This window comes from Rattus norvegicus, chromosome 5 (genome assembly GCF_036323735.1).
Source record: "Rattus norvegicus strain BN/NHsdMcwi chromosome 5, GRCr8, whole genome shotgun sequence".
Lineage (NCBI taxonomy): Eukaryota > Metazoa > Chordata > Mammalia > Rodentia > Muridae > Rattus > Rattus norvegicus.
In genome coordinates, this window is record NC_086023.1 from 62,980,159 (window position 1) to 63,005,143 (window position 24,985).

Below are 24,985 nucleotides of genomic sequence, written 5' to 3' on the forward strand. Positions count from 1 at the left end.
ACACACACACACACACACACACATTTGAGACTCTTACTATGTAGCCTTGGCTGTATAGGCTAGGCTGGTCTCAACAAACTCACAGAGATCCATCTGCCTCAGCCTCCTGAGTGCTGGGATTAAAGGCATGTGCTACCATAGGGAGGCTGTCGTTGGAATTTCTGTCCTAACTCAAGCCGAAAGCCAGTCACTGTTTGTCTGTGGTGCTGTAGATTGAACAAGGAAGTATTCTACCACTGACCTACATCCTTAGGTCTTCGGTGGCCTTTTATTGCTCTCCAGTGAGTAACTCAACAGCAATTTTTAAAATCAAGCATTCTAGTGCCAGCAAGATGGGTCAGTGGGTAAAGATGCTTGCCACCAAGACTGAAGGCTTGAAATTGACCTGCTTGGTAGAGGGAGGGAATCAACTCCCACAAGTTGTCCTCTGACCTCTGAACATAGACCAGGATGCTCATATACATCCTGAAAAAATGTAAAGAAGAAGAGGAGGAGGAAGAGGAGGAGGAAGAGGAGGAAGATGAGAAAGAGGAAGAGGAGGAGGGAGAGGAGGAAGAGGAAGAGGAGGAAGAGAATGAAGAGGAGGGAGAAGAGGAGGAGGGAGAGGAGGAAGAGAATGAAGAAGAGGAGGAGGGAGAAGAGGAGGAGGAGGGAGAGGAAGATGAGGAGGGGGAGAAAGAGGAAGAAGAGGAGGAGGAAGAAGAGGAGGGGGGAGAAAGAGGGGGAGGAAGAGGAAGAGGAAGAGGAAGAGGAAGAAGAAGAAGAGGAGGAGGAAGAGGAAGAAGAGGAAGAGGAGGAGGAAGAGGAAGAGGAGGAAGAGGAGGAGGAAGAGAAAGGAGAAGAAACAGCGTTCTAATAAGACAGAATCCAAAGCTACACTAATTTGACTGTAAAATGACAAAAGTGTTTTCAGTGTTTTCACAGTGTTAAACCATTGTGTTTCGATAAGAGCGTAGCCCTTCATGTGTGCAATAAAACATGGACATGCATAACAAACGAGCTACTTCAAGAGGTGCCTGGTGTAAAGACGTGCAGTGGGCAGCCCTCATCTGAACCTCATTCAGAGCTAAGGCTGGAGAGAGCCGCCCACACAGCCTGGCCTCGAGCTATCAGAAGTACCTCAGCTCCGTGCTCACGCTTGCTTGCAAATCAAGTTCTGGGAGTTGTGCACTCAGAAATCTTTTAATGTTGGCAAAATTTTCACCACCTCCTTATTCGGTGATGTGTCCACACAGGGTCTTTCCCCTCAGTTTAGGAAGCTGGGCTCTAGGACAAGGATGGGAGCCATCGGGGAAGAGGGATGGATTTGCACATGGTGACAATTTGCAAGAAATAAAAGGGGAGGTCAGAGGCATGAGTCTGCTGCAAATGGTGCTGATGCGGGTTCCTGAGAAGGAAAGAGGGAGCTGATGGCAAGAAGCAGGTTCTAGCTGGCAGAGTCCCGTGTCACCCCTAACGACCCCCACATTCACTTGCTAGTACAGCCACACATGCCTGCCTTTTCTAAACTCTCAAAAGAGAAAGTGACTTTGCTGGATAACTCAGACCCAGTAAACCTTGTATACAAACCCAACCCTGAAAACCCAGGCAACCAATGGAAGCTTCAGGGAGGTGGATGTCAGAGATAGACTCATTGACACAGGAGTTCTATGTGGTCCCCTAAAGACAAATCTAGGGAATCAGTCCCTAGGAGTTTAGCCTCACAGAACAGATGTCACTCAGTTTTTACATCCAAACCTCAGTTATACTCCTAGACCTTCATGGTGGCCATGAGTGACCCTGTGATGCCCTCATACAATTGCTGAGGCTCAAACACAGAGAACTTGGGCCAGTGTTGGAAGATCTCAAGGTCCTGCTCACAGCCCTGGGCTTCAGTGTGCACAGGTGTGCTGGGACCTAAGAATGAGGTAGCTTTTTGCCTCAAATATGTAGCCTCCTGCTGTATGAAAGGCAGAGAGTGAGGTATCTTGCATTACTAACCTTTTTTAATAGCACACAAGGCCATTACTGTCAAGTCATTATATAATGTCTGGACCAGTAAGTGTGTGTGTGTGTGTGTGTGTGTGTGTGTGTGTGTGTGTGTGCGTGCGCGCGCGCGTGCGTAGAGCCTAGCTTTTTTACTTCCAAACCCTATGCTTCCACAGCACACGAACCACATGCCCTCACCCCAGTCTCCTTCCCAAATGGACTCTGGCTGGTGGAGATACACACACACACACACACACACACACACACACACACACACACACACACACCCCTCTAATCGTCTCTAAGAATCTTGGTGTTCCAGACACTGGACTCTTAATACCAGAGACTATGAGAGCAGAAGGCCAGGAATTTTCTACCAGGTGGGCGCTTGGGACCTATGCAGGGGGAGGCCATGTAGACCAGGGCAACCCCAGCAACTCCAGTTCAAACATTCATTATTTTTCTTCCCCCCACCCTCCCACCATTCGAAGGGTTTCCCTGCTTTGAGGCCATCTTGAAACTGCAGCTGTCATGAGCACAGAGGAGCATCTGGGGTCCACAGGGGCAGAGACTTGTCTCTAGACCAGTGCTTATCAACCTGTGGGTCTCAACCCCTTTGGGGTGGAGCAGTCTTTTCACAGGGGTGTCTGAGATTATTGGAAAGCACAATACATTGCAGTTCATAACAGTAGCAAAATTACAGTTATGGAGTAACAACGAGAATAGTTTTATGGTTGGGGGTCACTGCAGCATGAGGACCTGGATTAAAGATCACAGCATTAGGAAGGTTGCAAGCCATGACTGTAGACTGTCTTTATGCCATGGGCGGGACTGGCACCTGAACATGGCAGCTTCAGTCATTCAAGGACTGTGTGTATGCCGTCACCTTTCAAACTGGTCTGCTTGGAGAAGGCCATCACTCTGAGAAATGGATTCCTGGCCCACAGGCCACTAAGAAATTCTTGGATGCTTGTTCTCCACATCAGGAGGGGATGTTGGATGTGAAGTAGCAAGGGGACAGAGTGAGGGCAGGAAACGGGGAGGTGAGGGATGTGCTTGCCTCTGGCTTTAACCCAGCCCGCTAGGTCTGAGCGACCTGACGCAATTCATACGCTGCCCCAGATGCGACTTCTCCATGGGAAACAAGGACAAAGATCTACTCCTGGTACTGTCTGTGTACCTGGTGTGAAGAACTTATTTGTCCATTCACTCACTTAGTGAATTTCCAGGCTTGGAAGAACTCAAAGGTACCTTAAAAAATTGTTTTCCCTCCAGTTATCCGCTTCCCACTCTTGATGAAGATGCAAAACCAGTTCTTTCCAGAACAATTTGCTTTTCAGCCTCTTGTCCAGAGGATAGAGGGACGTATTCACATCTTTGGGAGGAGTTGCTGAGGGAAGATGTGTTTGCTAAAAGCATGGGTGTGGGGGCTGAGGACAGACCTCAGAATTCCTTCACTTTCCTCTGGCCCCTAAAAGATCTTAAGGGACCCGGAGTGGCCCCACCCAGAATATCTGGTTTTGCAGCTGTCCTGTTGTCTCCCTTGGTTCTATGCAGCCTCCACAGTCTCCTGCTGCCCCAGGATGGTGGAGGCCTCTCAAGCAGGGGACTCAGAAATGTATTTGTTTCTCCCCTTCCTTCCCCTGTGAGAGACTGGAGACAGTTGTCAGTGTGCCATCCTTTCTCCTATTGCTGGCTTCAGTTGTCCCCCTGAAGCCTGAGTATTACCTAGGTAACATCCCCACCACTCCGTTTGGTGACCCATGGGCTATGGCCAAACTGCAGAACAGGGCCTTGCTTCAGATCCCTCCTGATGGTACCCATGGACCAGCAGTGGAAATCCGGGCAAGTTCCCTTCCTCGAAAAACACATTCTTTCTAGTCTAGTCATGGAGGTGGGCAGTGGAAGAATGCTCCAAGAGGTGGTGAGCTCTTAGTGAGATCTCCAAGGCTCAGTGGGAGACAAGCTGGAGAAAGCAGAAACCCCGGGGAGGATGGGTTTGCCTCTTCTTCCTTTGGGCTCCTCAGCAAAATTAAATGTGGATCCCTGCCCTTCCCCCACTGTGGGACACTGAGGGCCCTCTCTGCCTGTGGGCGGGAGGTTTTACTTTGACTCTATCTGTGTTCTTGGGTTTTTCTATAGAAGCAGGGTGTGCCTGGCTGGGTGTGGTCACCAGTGATAATTTGCCTCTTAGGGCTCTTCTCCTGCTCAGACTGGGAGGGGACTCCTCAGAGAACCCTCAGTGGCTGGAGGAACCTCTGGCTTTCAGCTAAAGGACTCAAGAGAGCCCTCCTCTCTGGAGAGACTTCATGATGCCCCGAAGAGGCCCTAGATGAGGGAACTTTTGGCACTGATCTTGTGTTAGTTCAGGAACTTTCACTTTTGTCCCTTGGAACATCCCCCAATCTGGGAGTACACTGCCCTAGTTTTTAAAGACCTTATATGTCTCTGCGGAAGAGCCTGCAGGACCCACAGCACAACTGGTCCAGTACAGACTGACCCCAACACCCAAGCCACTTTAAAGTGGCTCCCTTTCTCCCGGGTCCCTAATAGCTTGGCCCTTTCTGCACCCCTGGCCGTCTCCTCCTCTTGCCTCTGATCCAGGGAGCTCTCATGACGTGTGTGTCACCATGTCTCTCACAGTGTCCCATCAGACCTTCCCTGGTCTGCCTGAGACATGGCAAGTGGAAGTTCTGGATGGCCCTGACTGTGATTGTCACTGAGACAGGGTACCTCATTGTGACTCTGTGGCTCACTCAGCCCCTGTTTTATTGCCCTGCCTATTTACTGAATGGTGGGGAAACCCCTGGAAGTGTTAGGTTCTTTACAAGGGATGGAGACTCCCTTCCTGGCAGGCCACGGTGGCCAAAGCATGTTATTTCCTAAAGAGAGACACAGACTTCAGATATCAGACTACTGGGACAGTGGACCCAAGGAACTAGAACGTTCCAGGAGTCTCATGCTGGGGGAAAGAACAGGTTGCAGGCCCCGTGCCAGCCAGGGGGAGTGACTTGCCTTCCAGGAAGAGGCTTCATAGTCCTGACAACTTGAAAAAAGCTGACATGTGGGCCAACCTTGGGCAGAACCGCTTCCTGATACACACCTTGCCTGTCATTTAAACCCAGACCTCAGTGTGGCCATGCTGTCACCTTTCTCTGCTCTCCCATTATCGTCTTGGTGTTCTGGGGACAGGGATGGCCATCACGGAGTCCTGAAGATGGGGTGGACCCTCACTTCTCAGGGCTGCCACAGCCCCAGCCTGTTCCCTCAGGGCTCCAGGAACTAAACTGTCACTGCACCCTTTCCACCCGCTGGCTCCAGCTTTGTCCTGTAGGATCCTAGCATTCACCAGAGCACCCCCACCCGAGTGTGTCCCCCAGTCTCATCTCCAGGATAGAGAGCCGAGTGCGTGCGCACTCTCACAGGACCCCACGTCCGACCTCTGCAGCACTCTGACTCTCTCCTCTCTGCCTCTTGTGCAAGGCAGGGTGGAGCACCCTTGGCCTAGGGGCCTGCGGTTCTGGTTACCACATCATCCTGCTGGCTCCTTAGCTCACTCTGAGCGACCCAGACTTGTGACTTGCGTGCAGGAGTGGCCCTCGTTCCCATTGCCCCCTGCTCCCCATGGTTTTTGAAAGACCGTGATTTGATGTCCCCCGTCCACATCAGCATGCCAGACCGGAAACCCACCCTCAGATGCTCTACGTGTGCCTGCCTTGTGTCAGATGGCGTCGAGCTGCCCGTGAGGCAGCCCTGGGATCTTTTCACTTTGCAAACTCTATACTTTTTTTTTTTTTAAAGATTTATTTATTATATATAAGTACACTGTAGCTGTCTTCAGACACACCAGAAGAGGGCATCAGATCTCATTACAGATGGTTGTAAGCCACCATGTGGTTGCTGGGATTTGAACTCAGGACCTCTGGAAGAGCAGTCAGTGCTCTTAACCACTGAGCCATTCCTCCAGCCTGCAAACTCTATACTTATTAAACACCGCCTGTTTCCTCCCACCTCAGGATACCTGACCTCTGTCCTTTGTCTCACAAGGGCGTGGACCTTCTCTGGCCACCAGGACCTGAGGATTTCTGGTTGTGGCTCCACCGTCTGCAATGTTACCATGTTGCCTTCTGTTCATGTCCCCACCTGTTACCCCAAACCTCAGAAATAGATTTGTAGCCCCTTTCAGCCCTCCCCCACCACACGTTCCTGAGATTGGATCTCCTACACAGCCTTGCTGGGCCTTACAGCCCCCAAGGGCGACCTGCCTCCTCTGTAATTTGTCAGAAAGTCCTAGGACACTGTGATCAGCAACCACGACCTCTGTTTCTTCCTCCTGCCTGCAGCTAGGCCTAAACACTTCCTTCATGACTGTAGCTACACGCTTCCCACCCTGACCGAGGCAGGTTCCTGGCGGACGGGCCAGTCTGGAGCTCACTCATAGACCTGCCCTGTCTCCAGAGGGGGCTGGATTCCTAGATTCCGTGTTCATGGTGTGTGATCTTACCCTGGCCACTGGCTTTAGGCTCCTCTCACGCCATTGTTAGTCTGCTTTTCAAGGCCATCCCCGTTCTGTCCTCGTCGTGTGGGACTGTGCTCAGGGAGCAGGTGAGCGGATTAGCGTCGGACAGGATGGGTTGCATGGCTGTGAGGAGTTAGCGGACGGGTCGGTGCTGGCAGTGGAGGACTGCACAGATGCTGTTCTGGATAGCCAGGAAGCAGAGGGATGCTTGGTGCGTGGTGGATGTCAGAGGGAAAGTTGGAGGCTTTGGGGCAAGCACTGAAGAGGGGAAAGAGGCGAGAAAGATGGGGTTGTCTCAGGTGGAAGCACTCTTGACCTTCCTGTCCTCCATCCCCTGACCCCTAACCCCAGGCCTCTTGATCTTAACCTTGCTGAATTCATAATTCAGGTGCGACAGGCTCTTCCCTCGCCACAGGCCCACCCAGCTGGTCCTTTCCTCCCTTCCCACACCACGGTGCCTTCTTCCCTCTCCTCTATGCTGTCAGTCCATCCCTCAAGCTGCTGCCATTGATTTTCTTTCTTTACTTGGCCCCATCTGATTCTATCTATTCATCTACCTATCTGTCTGTCTATCAATCAATCAATCAATCAATATCAATCATTTATCTATCATCTATCATCTATCACCTATCATCTCTCTGTCATCTATCATCCATATATCACCTATCATCTATATACCATCTATCTATCTATCTCTCATTTATCATCTGTCATTTATCTATCATCTATCTATTTATCTATTTCTATCTCTCTCAATCCTCTGTGTGTGTGTGTGTGTGTGTGTGTGTGTGTGTGTGTGTGTCTCCCTCCTCCCTTTTTCCATCCACCGTGCCTCTTATATTCACTGGTCCAATATGGTACCACCCACCCTTAGCTTAGCTACTTCTCCCCAGCTCCCAACCCCAGCTCTTCCCAGACTCCATTAGTCTAGTCTGAGGTATCCAGTCACCTTCAGACATTTTCTTCTAGCAATGTCTGACCAGCTCAGTACCTCCCTCAGTACCCAACAGCAGCCAGCAGCAGCTTTCTGAATCCATGTAGTCCCCTGCTTTGGCCCAGCAGTCTCCCATTGCCTCAGATAAAGATTCAAGTCCCCAACATGGCCCATGTCTAATCTACAGAGTTCTGATCTACAGAGGGCGATGGTGGTGACAGAGGCAGAATGAACGCTGGTGTGGAACAGGGCTGGTATTAGCAGATGAAAAGGAAGGGGCCGGCAGTCTCCATGGCCGAAGGGTGCCAATGTGCCTTTGGTGGGTCTCCCCTCTGCACTGAGCTCTGTCTGTTCTTCTATCATTCCAGCTTCCAAACAGTTTAATAATGAGGTCCTGAAGGCCCACAACGAGTACCGGGCCAAGCATGGTGTCCCGCCACTGAAGCTCTGTAAGAAGCTCAACCAGGAAGCTCAGCAGTGAGTCCCCGGCAGCCATTGGGCTCTGGCTGTTCATGGAGATGCTTCTGCAGCCATGGAGGGCCTTGGGTGGCTGAAGGGATGTAATTGGGGTCCAGATAGAGCCAGGCTTAAGGACCCACTCTTTGGCTGGCCCAGGCAAAGTCCCTTAGTTCCTGAGAGTCAGTTCAGTCTTCTGAAAATGGGGTTGTTGGGAGGCCCCAGCCAGTGTTTCTGCTATCCTCTGAGCCCAGACAGGGAAGGAAGCTCAGCCGTACAAACCTCAGATGTTGGATGGGGTGTGAGTGTGTCAGGGGTGGAGGTGAAGGTGTCCCGGGGTTGGGCCTGCTCTAAGGAAACACTTTTTGCAGGTATTCAGAAGCCCTGGCCAGCACAAGAATTCTCAAACACAGCCCAGAGTCCAGTCGTGGCCAGTGTGGGGAGAACCTTGCATGGGCATCCTACGATCAGACAGGTAGGACACTCTCAGCCCATCTCATCTCTGCTCAGACTTAAGGATAAGGCCTCTGGGTACTCCTCCTGACACTGCCCTTCACAGGCCCAGGAAGGGAAAGAAAACCCAGGAATTCTCTGCATCTGCTCCTGGACTGACCTCAGTAGCTGGCCCACAGCCAATAGACTGGGAGCCTAAATAGAGATGAGTCAGACAGCTCCGGTGCAGAAGCCCAAGTGCGAGGCGTGGGCATTTCAGCTTCTGCAGACACCGGGGCTTCCTTGTGCTTTCTTAAATTATTAATTTTCACACTGTAGCTGTCTTGCTTTCACCGTCAGAAAGGAAAACAAAACAAAAAAAAAAAAAAAAAACTCAACAACAACAAAAAAAGAATTGAGCATTTTTCTTTTCTTTGGAAAAAAAAAAAGAAATGGAAAAAGATGGTTTTTCCACCCAGGGCTTGGGAGGGAATGACCCCACCCCCACTGAGCAAACGTTCTTGAGTCTCTAACTCCTACAGCCCTGAGGTAGCTTTTTAGCAAAATAGCGAGAGATGTCACTATCTCTGGAGCTTTAAGTCCCACAAGTGAATGACTCCTCTCCTTCCCCGGCCTCACATTCCTGGGAGCTCCCAAAGGCATTCCCCGAGTGCCTGGTTTCTCTAGCATCATCTCCCCACTCCACCCCCACCCCCACACCAGTTGTCCCCAGCCCAAAAGCTATGGGCCTGGAAGGCAGCAGATGGTGGGGCCCGAGTCTCTTCCTCAGGCTGCAGACTCTGGGCCAGGTTCTGGCCTCTCCTGACCGGGAGAAGGGAGAAGTGTGGATGTAGACTTGATAGGACCCAGGGATGCTGCTCTCTTCTGCCCGACCTTATGCTGGATCTCAGGGCACCATGATCAAGCCAGTACTCTCTCTGGCTTTTCCATTCCTACACAGGGACGTTTGGGTTGACGTCTCCTAGTTACAGACTGGGGTCTTTGGAAAACTTAAAATACTTTCCAACCCCTGGGTCTGTCCTCTAGAAACACCAATACAGCTGATCTCAAAAAGGACCTGGGCCTCAGCTTTTTATAAAGGGTCCCCAAAGTGACTCATCCTGACATCTATGTCCTGATTGGAGCTGTGGCTCTGAGATCAACAGATTGTAGGAAACGCTTCCTTCCACCACTCTGACAGTGGATGCTCAAGAAGATCCTTCTAATGACAGTGAGGACCCTTGGCCTGCTGGCTCAGCTCCCTTTATTCCTATGGGTATTTGAGAAACAGACCCCGGGTGGCATGGGGACAGGCTCCCAGAAATGCAAAACATTGCTAGAAGACCTTTGGGATGCACTGTGTGACCTTCCCATTGCAGAGGTCCAGAGCAGGGGACACCTTGTCCACAATGCTATGGTGGTTCAGTGGCAGGATGTAGGCTACCTTATCTGGGGACCCTTGACCCCAGTACTCAACTCACCCATCGAAGGCACCGTCTTCTTCCTGAGCCCCCAGGAGTCCGCAGGGAGTAACCCTGATGTTTTACCTCAATGACCATGCTTTGTCAGACATCCAGTGTGGAATGGGGGACTTGGGGTTTGGGGAAGAAGGTGGAGAGGGTGTATAGACTTTATTGCTGAACTCTCAAGAAGTGTCTTTTCTGTGCAGGAAAGGAAGTGGCTGACAGGTGGTACAGTGAAATCAAGAGCTACAACTTCCAGCAGCCGGGTTTCACCTCAGGGACCGGTGAGTGGAGGGGCCTGGGCTGAGTGTCGGCATACATGGTCTTCAGAAAGTCCGCTCTTACCCTCTGCTTTGGTTCAGCTACACTTCTCTGGCTTAACTTTGCCCAGAACACAAAGCTTTCCTTTCCCACCACCATCCCAGACCTCTACCCTTTCCTCATCTGAGGGCACCAAGGATGCTGATCCTGACCCCCAACACCATACCCTCAGCCAGCTCAACGCTGGACGCTGGACGTGTTCCTGCAATGTTTCTTTCTTGAGCTGACATCTGAGCGCCTATGACCCTCTCTGATCTCCTAGTTATTCTGCTGTGGCTCCCTGGGGGCAGTTCAGAAAGGGTCAGGCTTGTCTTCACCTACTACTTCTCTCTCTCTCTCTCTCTCTCTCTCTCTCTCTCTCTCTCTCACACACACACACACACACACACACACACACACACACACACACTTACACTGTAGGCTCAGGTGAAAGATTCAGAGAAACTCAGGCTCTTCGTGGCTCTGCCGTTTGTCGAGGGAACTCTAGGACATGGTGGTGGCCTCTCTGGTGCTTCTGGGAGTTGGTGATTCAGAAGCAGGGAAGATCACCTTTCTTATAGGCTGTGTGTGTGTGCACGAGTGTGCACGCGCATGCAGATACATGACTTTGTGCACGCAGATACACATGTGTATTCTCATACAGATACACGTGTCTATGTGTGCATCTGTGTGTATACACGTGTGTGCAATCGTGTGTAGGTACATGAATGTGCCTAAGGAGATCAGAGGTAGATGTCTATCTATGTCCTCCTCAGTTTCTTCCCACCTTATTTTTTGAGACAGGGTTTCTCTTTCTTTTTTTTTTTTTTTTTTTTTTTGGTTCTCCCCCCCCCCACCCCCCCCCCCCGGAGCTGGGGACGGAACCCAGGGCCTTGCGCTTCCTAGGCAAGTGCTCTACCACTGAGTTAAATCCCCAACCCCGAGACAGGGTTTCTCACTGTATCTAGAGCTCAACAATTTAACTAGACTGGCCAGCCAGTGAGCCCCGCACCCCACTCCCACTCCCACTCCACCCTTGAGGGGACTAGGAAGGTTACAGTGCTTCTGGGCAAGGCTTTTTCGAGCCCTCTCTCCAGCCCTGAGCAGCAAACATTTATCTTATTAAAGCCTGGGCAGCTTTTCTGGGCTCTGAGGTCCTTCTGCCCCGTTTGCTACCCCACCCCCACCCCTTGTCTTTCTTCAGAAGTGACTCAGACCCCTCCTGAGCCCAGGCTAGGAAGGAATGTGTGTCTGACTCAAAACACCAGTGAAACTGAAAGGAGGAGTTCCCTCCCCACTCCCCTCCACATCCTCATCATCCCATCTAAGGTAGAGCCATCTGGGGCCTGCCATCCCCTGGGGAGTTTCCTCAGAAGCAGGAAATGACATGTTCTCACTATTTCCTGTGGCTTACTGCTCACCCTGTCCAGGAAGGGTTCTTGCAACCTTGGGTGCAGATCTTGTCCAGTTAGCACCCCGCCCCCGCCCCCGCCCCCAGGTTGCCAGGCTGAGGAGCAGCGAGCAGCTGCCTGAGCTTCAGATGATCATGACCTTGCCACTGAATGAGGAGGAGACAGCACTGATTAAGGATGTGTAGGCAGAGCCTTGTCTCCTTTCAACACAGTGTCCACAGACTTTCACTTCATAGCTTGCTCTCCCCGTGAGGGAGGTTCTTGACCAGCTGGACACACGCTGGATTGTGGAGCTGTACCGCTCGATGCTTGTCAGTTGACTTATTCACAGCCACACCAGCCTCCAATGGAGCCAAAAGAAGGGCTTTATTCTGCCCATTTAGCAAAGGAGAAGACTGAGACCTTCTACAAAGAGAAAGGCTGTTGTCAAATCTTCTGTTCTTACCCAGTGTCTCTTCCATGGCCCCTGCGCTAAGGGATGGTGCCTGCACACTGCTGGGCACAAATGGCGCTCGACTCTTGAGACAGGAACAGAGCCTTGTTTGCTGTTGTGGAGCTGCGGCTTCAAACCTTAAGGACTGACAAGCCCATCCTGCACGAGTCTCTCAATTCCTGGCTTCCTGGGGTTCCCCAACTTGAGCTTATGTAGGTGAAGGGCCTTTGAGATACCTTACAATCTACTTGGACTGACAGCCGCTCCCTCAGCCCAGCCGCTTGCAGTTAGCGACCTGCCCCTGCAATCCTACAAGTCTTTACACTCGTTTTGTTCTGTCCTATGAGTAAATTTGTTTATTTATTCTAAATGAGGACCAGTCTGACATGACAGGCTGTCTGAAAGTGATGTAAACTCAGGGTTTCTTGGGTATCATCCTAAAGTTATCCTGAGTTTTGTGTGTGCACGCACTCATATATGTGTGTGTGTGTGTGTGTGTGTGTCTCTATGTGTATGTGTGTGTGTATGTGTGTGGTGTGTTTATATGTGTATGTGTGTGCATGAGTGTGTGAGCACATGTATGTATGTGCTTGTGTGTGTGCCTGTGTGAGTCCTCTTTGGCACTGTCAGAGATTGTCTATATCAGTACAGAAAGTTGTCTCGTTTTTTCTTCTCTCTGCACACTATTTCTTTGCAAGGATGTAGTGTAATTGGTTCAGTGTGCTTTTCAAAGGCCTCTTCTAGGAAGTTCGGTCCACGGCCAGAAAGAGGATGTGATCCCTTTAAGGGGTTCAGACAAAGAAGCAAAGAAAACGGAACTGTTGTTGGAAGTTAGTGTTAGAAACTAGTATGTATCTGACGTTGCTAAGGAAGTTGTGTCCCTTAATTCATCTCTAACTACCATAAGGGGATTGCCCTGTGCAAATGGGAACCTCCTCAGAGACTGCTCAATGACCCCCCCTAAGGAGTAAGGTTTCATACACATCATCACTGTGAGCACTTTCTGTCCAGCCAGTTGCTTGGCAACCAGTGGATGACGGCTGCTTTCTCTTCTGGGAAAGAGAAAGATGGTTAATGGCCAAAGCCTGTGGTCATGGTCACTTTAGGGAAGCCTGTGGGAGTTTGAGCCCTGGCCAAGAGATAGCCAGGGATGCAGGAGTGCCTGGCAAGGCTGCCCAGTGCCTGGAGCTGTGATCCACAACAGACTAACCAAGAGTGACCAGGCCAGAGGGGCCTCTCCATTCAGAATTGAAAACCAATTTACAGAGCCGAGGTCAGTGCAAGTTTAAAGATGTACAGCTGTACCTAAGCAGTCCTTCCTGATTTACTTATTTAGTGTGTATGAGCCCATTGACACTGTCTTCAGACACCAGGAGAGGGCATCTGATCCCATTACAGATGGTTGTGAGCCACCATGTGGTTGCTGGGAATTGAACTCAGGACCTCTGGAAGAGCAGTCAGTGCTCTGAACTGCTGAGCCATCTCTCCAGCCCGAGAAGTCTTTCTTTTGGTTAAAAAAGAAGAATCTTTGAGATAGGATTTCTTTGTGTAGCTTAAGGAAGTTTGAAGTTGCTGTGTACCCCAGGTTACCCTGAAGCTCCTGTTCTTTCTGCCTCTGCCTCCTTAGAGCTACAGTTTCAAGATTTAAAAATTATGGGCCTGTGAGCTGGCTCAGAGTCATGTGTGACAAAGATGACAACCTGAGTTTAAGTAGGAGAATGACGACGTCAGAAGTTGTTCTCTGACCTTCACAGGGGTGCCAAGGCACAAATGTGCCCCCACGTGTGCATACACACACACACACACACACACACACACACACACACACACACACACTCATAGACAGATGTAATTTTTGTTTTGTTTTTGCTGTCGTTTTTCAAGACAGGGTTTTCTCTGTGTAGCCCTGGCTGACCTGTAACTTGCTCTGTAGACCAGGCTAGCCTCAAACTCAGAGATCTGCCGGCCTCTGCCTCCCGAGTGCTGGAACTAAAGCCCAACAACAAATGTAATTTTAAATTTAAAATCATTTAAGCATGCACCAGGCATGGTGGCTTGGGACTGTAATACCAGTATTTGGGAGACTCAGGCAGGAAGATAGCCTCAGTCTTTGAGTTCAAAGCCAGTGGGGTCCAAAGAGTAAGAACAGAAATCAGTGGGTAGGGATATAGCTCAGCTCGTAGAGTACAAACCTAACATGTGTGGGGTCCCAAGTTCAATCCCCAGCACCATGGGAGCTGGGCGTGGTGGAAGGGGTGCCTGTTTAACACACACACACACACACACACACACACACACACACACACTCACTCATACACTCACTCACTCGAGGTCCTCAGTTTAATCCCTAGCATGGCATTAAAGCTGGTGTACCTGTGGCAGCAGAGGTGGGCTGATTTAAGGGCATTCTCCCCTATATATTGAATATGAGGTTGCCCTGACAAACAGAGACCTTGGCTCTGTATATGTGTCTTCCTCTCTATGACTTTCTCTTTAGAAGCGAATGCTCTTGAGGATGCCTTGGTTTCTTCTAGGCTCCTCCCTTTTCTGATTAACATTCAAGCATAAGCCAAACTTAAAATATCTTTATTAAACTCCAACTCTGTGAAAGAAAAGAAAAAGGAAACTTGTTCTTTGCCGTGTCTGTGTGTGTGTGTGTCTGTGTGTGTATAGGGGCGTCATAGGTGAAAGGGACAGTAGGAACGCAGAGGGGGTTCGGTCAGCATAGAGAGGGAGATGTTTGGTAAACAAAAGGGTGATTGTGTAAGACTTATTTAAACAAATGACATTTAGTCAGAAACCTAAAGGACAAGAATCTGTTGGTCAATAGAAGAGCTCCCAAGGTTGGGAAGTCTGCAGTGGTGGGGCGCTTAGTCTTGGGATCAATTCCCAGTACTGAAAAACAAATAAACAAAAGTATCCACACATGGACTAATTGTTCCCAACAGGGTCTTCGGGGAGAAGCAGCTTGCTCCGCTCAGGGAATGGAAATGCCAGGCTGGAGGATTATCAGCTTTCAGGTGCAGCTAGAAATGACTGCACAATTTTTACTTGAGGGAATTAAATAGGACTTAAGCCTTGGAATGATCTCTCTAATTCATTATCTTGACGATTCACTTGTTTCCCGGTGGCAATGAATTAGAGAGCACAGAAGTGGATTCCAAGAATAGTCAGGAAATGTTGCAGTGTTCCCAGAGAGAAGCTGAATGGAGCCAAGGTTTTGGAAGGACATGGGTTGGAGTTAGCTTTTAGACTGAATTCCTCGGGAACTATGGGTAGGTTGTCAGAAGGAACATCTAAGGGGAGAGAACACAGGCTCATCCCAGGAGCGATGCTTTTGATACAGATGGGTCAGCAGAGGAGCAGGTCTGGGGGACCAAAAGTGAAAGTGAGGTTTGGATAGATTACATCTATGAGTCACAGATGTAATGTGCAAATGTGAGGTGTTTGTTTTGGGAACAGAGACTGCAGAGTTGAGCTGGAGCAATCCACCCGAGAGCCAGGAAAAGATGAGATTGCCTGAAGAACAGAGTGTAGAGAAAAGAAGAGCCTTGGATTGGGAAGGATACAAAGAGAGTAAAGCCAAGAGGGAGTCTGGGGGATGCTAACATGGAGACTGGGGAAAGCTAACAGACCAGTGTCCTGGAACTCAGCGAGAGAGAACGCTTAGACAGGAAGGGACATTGACTGATGCAATGTTCCTGAGAGATTAAACAAGACACAGGTTTAAAGAAAAAAAGACCAGAAAATAACAGAGGGTTGTTTAAGAAGTTTGGCTTTGGGGTGTCTAGAGAGACAGTTGGGCAGATAAAAACATTCGCTGCTGTTGCAGAGGACATAGGTTCAATTCCCAGCTCCCATGTGGTGGTTCACCACCATCCAGAACTCCAATTCCAGGGGCTGTTGACACCTTCTTCTGACATCCTAGGGAACCATAAACATTCAGGCGAAACATTGTAACATATAGCTTAAAATTTAAAAATCTAAAAGATAGAGAGTTTCATTTGGGGGCATTGTTGGGGGTGGGTGCCTGGTAAGCTCAGGTCACAGTGGCTGGGACCCCTGTGTTTTATCATGGTCTCAGGAAGACCTGCGTTGAGTTGGCTGAAGTCTGTGTGGCTGATTGGCAGACTGTGCTTTACAAATCCAACATGCTGCTGTATCTTCTTCATGTGTGGCATCTGCAAATACCAAATAGCCTGAGCCCGCCGGTGCTCACAGGACTTTGAGGATCCTTTAAGTATCTCCTCAGGGTTTGGTTGATTCTCTTGCTCCTCCCTTGTTTCCCACAGGCCACTTCACAGCCATGGTGTGGAAGAATACCAAGAAGATAGGCGTGGGGAAGGCGTCTGCGAGTGACGGGTCCTCCTTTGTGGTAGCCAGATACTTTCCAGCGGGGAATATTGTCAACCAGGGCTTCTTTGAAGAGAATGTCCCACCTCCAAAGAAGTAACTAACACCACCAAACGTAATGAGATGGAGACGCATTTACCAAGTGCCTGTTGAACCACAAAAAGCCAGGAAGTGTCTGTCCCTGGGGTGTATGTACTTCTGTGTTTACCTGTGAGCATCTCCTGTGACAGCTGCACTTGAGCTCATTCTGATTAAAGGAGGGGCATCCGAAACATTTATCCAGAAGGTTAGCTAGACCGTAATTACTCAGACTACGTAAGATTAATTCTGATATCTTTTTTCTGGTTTTAGTTTAGTTTTTTGTTTTTTGTTTTTTGTTTTTTGTTTTTTTTGTTTTTTTTTTTTTTGTTTTTTTTTTTTTTTGTTTCAAGGCAAAGTTTCTCAGTGTAGCCTTGGCTGTCCTGGAATTTGCTCTGCAGACCAGGCTGGCCTCGAACTCAGAGAACTGCCTGTGCCTGGTTTTTTTTTTTTTTTTTTTTCTGTTTTTTTGGTTTTTGTTTTTTTTTCTTTTTCTTTTTTCTGTTATTTTTAAAGCAGACTTCATCTGAAACGTTCTTGCTTCTAATGTCCATCCCTGGACTTTGTGTGTGCTGAATATTTGCCGTCCTGAGAAGTGAGGTCCTTTCATGCGCTCTTCCTGTGTTGTAATCTTTTTGGTAGATATTGAAGCTATCAAAACGTCCTTTGGATGTGACATAATGCAGCTTGCATTAGAAATATGTGGCCAGCTGCATTTTACAGGATCAGTGAGATTTCTCATTCTCAGTCGGAAGACATGATATCACCCTGCATCCTCCGGGATTCCCTAATGGAATTGCCAAAAAGCAAATGAAGGAAAAAGGAGCCTTAGAGCCTTGAAATTTTTCAACCTTTAAAGAGCAAATACTACAGCCACTATTTTGTTTTGTTTTGTTTTTGTTTTTGTTTTTGTTTCTAAGTTTCAGTGCTCACAGCTCCACTTTGGCCTCTGGGGGGCGGGGCTGGGTCTGGAATGCAGCCCATCCCCCACTCTCAACGAGGCGGCCGTCCCGCTGCCTGGGCTCTTGGCCAAAGCCTTGGACCACGAAGTCAGTAGAGCAGAAGCTTCAGTTGGGGGCCCTGGAGGAAGCCCCACGGCCAGTATCCTTCCCCAACCCTGCAGGCGGTGACCACCCAGGCCCGTCCCGCGGCAGCTGTGGTTGTTACAGCGGCGCCTTGGCTTCTTCCCGGAATGTGTTACAAGCCCAAATGCCCCCGGGAGGAGGCCCAAACAAGATTAGGAACGCTAATTTGATCCTGTGTTTTGCCTCAAACTAGACACAGTTCCCTCAGAAGAGCTGATTAACCAGGTCCACCGGGGAGAGACCAACTGCAGATCCCTGAACTGGTGGTATCTCCTTCTGCAAGGCGATAAAGGGGTGGTTGGCCTAAATGACAGCAAGGCTGGCTGGTCTTTGTTACACTGTGAACAGTCCCGCACTGCGCCACTTGGTTCATCCAGGGATAGCGACTAACGAGACAATAAAAAAATCCTTTCCTTTTTGTGTAATTTCTTCCTCTACTGCGACTCATGCTCAGTTTATGGCTGAGGTAATTCAGAACGCTGAATCCATCTTGAGCCACTCCTCCTCCCCTGGGGACCGCACTGCCTAAGGAGCCGCTTTTGAAAGCACAGATGAATAAACTGCCTGATCCCCAGACCAGGAACAAGGAATTTGAGCTCAGACACACGGAGAGAATTTACTGGTGGAACTGAAAACATAGGGATGGTGAAAGTTTAAAACAGAGGCCCAGCAAACATAAGCTGTATGTATGTAGCCCGGTTATTAATGGTCAAGACAGGTGAGCCTGCTCTGGAGGCACAAGCCTAGAATCGTAGCTACGTGGAAAACTGAGGCAAGACGATAGGAAGTTCAAGGCCAGGCTGAACAGCTTACTGAGACCCTGCCGGTAGGACTGTCCACTGCATGCCTGAGGCTCTAGGGGCAAGTACCATGCTTTATGCTCCGAGGACCAAGAGGCTATCCTGAGCTTCCTGCTTGTAATTCTGTATGTCTCTGAAATTGCCCGGGGCTGGAGAGATGGCTCAGCGGTTAAGATCTTCCAGAGAGGTCCTGAGTTCAAATCCCAGCACCCACATGGTGGCTCACAACCATCTGTAATGAGATCTGATGCCCTCTGGTGTGTTTTAAGACAGTTACAGTGTGCTTATATATAATAAATAAAATGAAATAAAAAGAAAATGTCCCAATTATCTTTAAGGGTTTGCAATACAGTGATGCCAATCTATAAAAATTAGAATATTAGGGGCTCCTTCCCTAATATTCCCATAAATGGAAAATGCTGAACAGGGCAGGAGGAGAGTGAGTGGAATAGAGAGACCTGGCAGAGACCCTTTCCTGGCCACGCCAAGCAAACAGCCAATGAACTTCCTAGCAACTCCTGGGAGTACCAATGTCTGCACAGAACCAGGTGGCAGAAGCTTGTGAGAAGCCACTCTCCACTGGAGTCTGTTTCCACAGTCGGTTGGGACTAAGGAAAAAGCTCCTTTCCAGGGCTGGAGAAGAGCCAGGCAGCAATGCTGGCTGAACAGATGGGTGCAGGCACATCCACAAAATTTTCCTAAATTTTGACAGTCTCACGGAGTAGCCCTGGCTGCCCTAGCACTTGCTATGCAGACTAAGCCTGCCCCATCTCATTCTTTAACTGTCAAGAACATTTTATTAACCAGGCATGGGGGTGCACACCTTTCGTTCCATCCAAGGCAGAGGCAGACACAGACAGTTCTCCATGAGTTCCAAGCCAACCTGGGCTACCTAACAGGTTCTAGGACAGGCAGAGCTACATAGAGGGACCCTGTGTCTTAGGTGTTTTATTACTGTGGTAAAACACCATGACCGAAAGCAGCTTGGGGAAGAAAAGGGTTAACCAATCTTACACTTCCAGTCACAGTCCCTCACTGAGGAGATCAGGGCAGGAATTTAGAGGCAGGAACTAAAACAGAGTCCATGGAGGAGTGCCATTTACTGTTCTCTGGACCACTTGCCCAAGGATAGCACCAGCCCACAGTGAGCTGGGCCCTCCCACATGGACCATGAACCAAGCAGTACCTCCCAGACTTGCATGCAGGCAAATAGAATGAGGTATCTTCTCAACCAAGGCTCCCTCTTTCCAAATGCATCCAGGTCAACCAAAACAAAACTGTGTATGATATGTGCAGGTAAGAGGACAATTTTGTGGACTCACTGTGTCCTTTTGCCTTTATGTGGGTTCCAGGAGTTGAATTTGGGTGGTCAGGCTTGCTGGGCAGGCATTTTGTCCAAACTCCTCCTGGTTGTTGCTATTGTTGTTGTTGTTGCTATTTTAACTCTCAAGTGGTACAGACTGGCTTAGAACTCAAGACTGTATAACTAACGGTGAAGTCCCAATCCTCCTGCTTCTATTTCTCAGGTGCCTGGATTACAGCCACATGCCACTATTCTAAGTTTGTGTGGTTCTAGGGATCCACTCTGTGTATGGTAGGCAAATCTTCTACCCACTGAGCTTTCTCCCCAGCCCAGTTTAATGAGCTCTTACCTTGTTTAATTTTTAACTTTGACACGGTCTGTTGTGTCGCTCAGGCTGGCCTCAACTCAGTCTCCAAGGGCTCAGACACATATGAACGACCACACCGCACGTTTTGTTTAATTTTGATGTCTACACGTGTGGACCACCACGCCCCACTTTTTGTTTTGTTTTAAGTCCTGTGTTGCCCAGGCTGACCTTAAGCTTTTGAGCTCAAAGTTCTTCCTGCTTCTGCCTGCTGAGTAAAGGATTCAGAGCTTTCAGTCTTGGGTTTGTTGAGGATGGCGAGCTCTGCAATTGAGACCAGAGAACGTGACAGTTGACCTCCAGTTGAACAAGACTCTTCTCTCCAGGCCTTAGTCAGATCTGTCACATCAGGCCTCCATGATCTCCAGCTGGAAGCACATGATGACTGAGCTCATTTCTGTCCTGGCGCTCTGGGATCTGATGACCTTCTGCTTCCTGTAAATGTCCCAGGAAGTGGGGTCTGACAGTCAGGAGGCCCCTGGATTCAAACGTCCTTATCAGCTTCATGAGGCTTCCTGTAGCCAAGTGGCTCCTGTTTCTCTGGTGATGGAAGGGGGAGGGGGGAGATTGGGCAGTGGAGAACTGAGTTGAGTCACATAGGGAGTTTTCTGAAGTGGGGCTGGAACCTAAGTACTCCAAATGGGGGGACAGAAGTTCTAAGCCCTTCACAGGCATCAATCACATCGGAAGAAACTATGAGTCACAGGAATCAGGTATCAAGATGTGTAACTTCAGTATTAAAGTGTAATCGTTTTAAAAATAAACTTCAATGAATCCCAGCACTTGGGAGGCAGAGACAGGTAGATCTCTGAGTTAAAGGCTAGCCTAGTCTACAAAGTGGTTCCAGGACAGAGAAACCCTGTATCGAAAACAAACAAACAACAAACAAACAAACAAACAAACAAACTCCCAGATAAGGAAAAGGCTAGGTATGTAATAAAAAGATGAATGAGAATCAAAGCCAGCAAGAGGGCTTGAGAGTGACTGGAGAGTGGTGGGAATGGAGCTGACAGTCTCTCTGGGAGGGGCATTCAGGACGAATAGAAGGTCTGGTGTGAGCCTTGGAGCCCTGAGTGGACATCAGGGTCTGAGTCAGGTCCTCCTGACCAGTACAAGGGCCCACATGGCACGGTTCTTCTTAAGAGTTCCTGGGATGGCTCTTCTCGACCGGTCACACATCACACACCATTGCTTGTCTACATCTGTAAAATAAGAACAGGTCTGCCCACAGGTCTGCCCACGGGTCTGCCACATTGTGAGCCCCGAGTCCAGACGCGTGCGTTTCTGAGTCGCTCCTACACAAGGGAGTCCTAGGCGGGACAAAGCAGGCAAAAAGCCCCAACTCCCCTAACACTCTCCAACCCCCATCCACGTCTCTCGCGTTTCCTCTCTAAGCCATTGGGGCAAGGGGACGCGCTCCTGGTCCGGCGGTGACCCTGTAGCGCCACCGTGCGGCCGAAGCAGGCTTCTACAATCCGTCAAGAGCTTGGGGATGCTCAGCACCCCCCATCAGCGCCCGCATCAGCGCCCATAAACTGTGGTTCTATTAACTAAGAAACAAGAGCTGGCATTTATTTGAACGTTTGTTACAAGCTAAGCACTGTGCCTTCTGCGCTTTGAAGCGAGTGCTATTCTCATCTCACGGAAGAGGAATCTGAGGCCTTGGTCTAAGTAACTCGGAGTGGAGAGATGGGAACAGGCACTTTCCCTGGCATTTTACTAGATACTTGGAAATCTGGAGCGGGGCGTTTCCAAGTCCTCCCATCTTCCTAGGGCTGGCTAGCCCCTCCATTTCTGCTCCAGTGTCACCCACTTCTCCATTCTTAATAAAAATGGTATTCTGACCACAGAGGTCAGAAGCCAAAGGGTTTGTCTTCACAGATGTCCATGAATCTTGGTAGAAAAAGGGTCCTTAGGACCATGGAAAACTGGGTGGTTCCCACTTCCTCCGCTTCCTAGAGGGGAAACCGGGTAATATACACACAGCTGGAGTTCCATGTTTGCTCTGCCTCTAACTGCCTCGGTGACACAGGGGAGTCCTTTCTCAGCAGGACTTCAGCCTCCTGGCTAAAAGGGAGGCTTCTAATAGTAACCTCTCCTCCTATCCCAGTATTTTCACTCTCCCGCGGCTGCCCTCTGCCCCACCCAAACCCATTCTGACATTCTGGACACCGTGGCCCCGTTCCTTAGCTTCCTCCTGAGCTCCGAGGAGAGAAAGGCCCCCAGGTCTCTGACAAACGCTTGGGGGAGGGGAGGGGGTTGCATTATGATGACCTCATCCATTCTATGACATCAGCCTCTCTCCCACGCCCACTCCTCTCTGGTCAGCTGCTCTACAAACAACCATCAGTACAAACCCCAAAGGCCTGAAAAAGTCTGCCCTCCAGTACCTGCTACCGATCTTCTGTCTCAGCCAACAAGAAGCACCATGAAACTGGAATTCACAGAGAAAAACTACAACAGCTTTGTGCTGCAAAACCTGAATAAACAGAGGAAGCGCAAAGAGTACTGGGACATGGCCCTGACTGTGGACCACCATGTCTTCTTCGCACATCGCAACGTGCTGGCTGCCGTCTCTCCACTGGTGAAAAGTCTTGTCTCCAGCAACGACATGAAGACCACCGATGAACTCTACATCACCATTGACCCCAACTACCTGAGTCCAGCCACGGTGGACCAGCTCCTGGACTACTTCTACAGCGGCAAAGTGGTGATCTCAGAACAGAATGTGGAGGAGCTGCTCCGTGGCGCTCAGTATTTCAATACCCCACGCCTTCGGATTCACTGCAATGACTTCCTGATTAAGTCCATTCGACGCGTCAACTGCTTGCGCTACCTCTTCTTGGCTGAGCTGTTCGAGCTTAAAGAAGTATCAGACTTGGCCTACTCTGGCATTCGCGACAACTTCCACTTCTGGGCCAGTCCCGAGGGCTCTATGCACTTCATGCGCTGCCCACCTGTCATCTTCGGCCGCCTGCTCCGTGATGAAAACCTTCACGTGCTCAACGAGGACCAGGCTCTCAGCGCACTCATCAATTGGGTGTACTTCCGGAAGGAGGAGCGGGAAAAATACTTCAAGAAGTTCTTCAATTACATCAACCTCAATGCTGTCTCCAACAAGACGCTGATGTTTGCCAGCAACAAGCTGACTGGCTTGGAGAACAACTCGGCCCACGCGACCTTAATCGAAAGTGTCCTGATGGACCGCAAGCAGGAGCGCCCGTGCAGCCTGCTGAGCTACCAGCGGAAAGGGGCCCTGCTTGATTCAGTGGTCATCCTGGGTGGCCAGAAGGCCCATGGCAAGTTCAACGACGGAGTGTTTGCGTATATCATCCAGGAGAACCTGTGGCTGAAGCTCTCAGAGATGCCATACCGAGCAGCCGCGCTCAGTGCCACTGCTGCTGGCCGTTACATCTACATATCTGGTGGCACCACTGAGCAGATTTCAGGACTGAAGACAGCATGGCGGTATGATATGGATGACAACTCCTGGACCAAGCTGCCTGACCTGCCCATTGGGCTTGTCTTCCACACCATGGTGACCTGTGGGGGAACAGTTTACTCAGTGGGTGGGAGCATTGCCCCACGCCGGTACGTCTCTAACATCTATCGCTACGATGAACGCAAGGAAGCCTGGTGCTTGGCAGGCAAGATGAGCATCCCTATGGACGGGACTGCAGTGATCACTAAGGGTGACCGGAACCTGTACATTGTCACCGGGCGATGCCTGGTGAAGGGCTACATCTCCCGGGTCGGTGTGGTGGACTGCTTCGACACCTGTACAGGGGAAGTGGTCCAGTGTATCACTTTCCCCATCGAATTCAACCACCGGCCCCTGCTCTCCTTCCACCAGGACAATATCCTCCGTGTACACAGCCACCGGCAGAGCGTGGAAATCAACTTACAGAAGATAAAGGCCAACAAGTCAACCACCTCAGTGCCTCTGTTGCCCAACAGTTGTCCCTTGGATGTATCCCACGCTATCTGCTCCATCGGAGACAGCAAGGTGTTTGTATGTGGGGGTGTCACCACAGCCAGCGATGTTCAGACAAAGGACTACACCATCAACCCTAATGCTTACTTGCTGGACCAAAAGATAGGTGAATGGAAGACCCTTGCCTGCCCACCCGAGGCACTGGACTGCCCTGCCTGCTGTCTAGCCAAGCTGCCTTGCAAGATTCTTCAAAGAATTTAAACAACTTTTTAAGCGGGAGAATAAGTAAATGCATTATTATTCACAATTTAATGACAGAGAACAAGGGAGGAATGTGGCTTTGGATTCCTTTTACTGATGGTCAATGCATGGGTCCGAAAGTGGAGCGCTGGACTAGGGTTCCTGATGGGCAGAAGTCAGGGTTAATGTTTCAATAGAGGTAACTGGCAGAGGTGGAGTCTCTGGTTGGTGGTTTGCAGTGGGTAGATTTATTTATTTTTTATTTATTTATTTTTGTTATTCCAGCACTTGGGGGGGGGTGGTCTCTAAACTGAGGCAGGAAAAATAATTCTTGGTGGTGGTGGGATTGAAGTTCCTCCCAGACCTCCAGCGCCTGTTTGCTTCAGGTCTACTGGGGAAACAGGAAAGGACCTGTCTGAAAGAGCAGTCGTGTGGGCTGGGGAGGAAGGCGGTGTGTGGGCAAGTCCAGGGACAAGCAGGTCCATGGCCTGTTGTATTTATGAACTCAGGGTGGTTTATGTCTCATTTGGAGGGACGTTGAGAATTGCTTACAACTGCTTCTGGTTGGAGAGGTTTGAAGAGAACTTTCTCAGGAATGTGAGGTTTGAATGGGGAGGGGGCGGCTACAGTAAAGGGAGAAGAAAGAACTCCTTATCCATAGTGGAGTGGAGTGATGCTGTAATAAGGAAAGGGAGGTATGGCTTGAGGACCAGTTCAAGAACCCACTAGGTTATTCTGGGTAAATTAATTTCTATCTCCGTGTGTTAATTCCCTTTTCCGTAACAGAGCGATAATGAGACCACCTACCTAACAGTGTAAGTGTGGCCTTTTTAATGAGCAGAATGCCCAGGACAGAAAGTCCCCAGCATGCATTGTGCTGAGGACCCCACTCCCACCCCGTTCTGTCCCAG

The 24,985-nt window shown here is 49.7% G+C and overlaps 2 protein-coding genes across 3 annotated transcripts in view; both read left to right on the plus strand.

Annotated features, from left to right (window-relative positions):
• The window catches only part of Glipr2 (GLI pathogenesis-related 2), a 31,854-nt gene extending 13,996 nt beyond the window's left edge, over positions 1-17,858 (plus strand). The window contains exons 3-6 of one of the 2 annotated variants that reach the window (XM_006238140.5): positions 7,790-7,898; positions 8,249-8,352; positions 9,979-10,056; positions 16,210-17,858. In XM_006238140.5, coding sequence (XP_006238202.1) covers positions 7,790-7,898; positions 8,249-8,352; positions 9,979-10,056; positions 16,210-16,370 — 452 coding nt within the window. In that variant the 3' untranslated portion in view covers positions 16,371-17,858. 2 annotated transcript variants of the gene reach the window in all.
• Positions 17,859-22,268: 4,410 nt separating this feature from the next.
• Ccin (calicin) lies at positions 22,269-24,156 on the plus strand. The gene has a single exon (NM_001005904.1). It carries the CDS (start codon positions 22,329-22,331, stop codon positions 24,093-24,095), a length of 1,767 nt encoding a protein of 588 aa, NP_001005904.1. The 5' UTR covers positions 22,269-22,328; the 3' UTR covers positions 24,096-24,156.
• Positions 24,157-24,985: the final 829 nt, after the last annotated feature.

Bases quoted from the DNA above. Each gene is read 5' to 3' on its own strand.
- Ccin (NM_001005904.1), top strand. From the start codon at position 22,329: ATGAAACTGGAATTCACAGAGAAAAACTACAACAGCTTTGTGCTGCAA.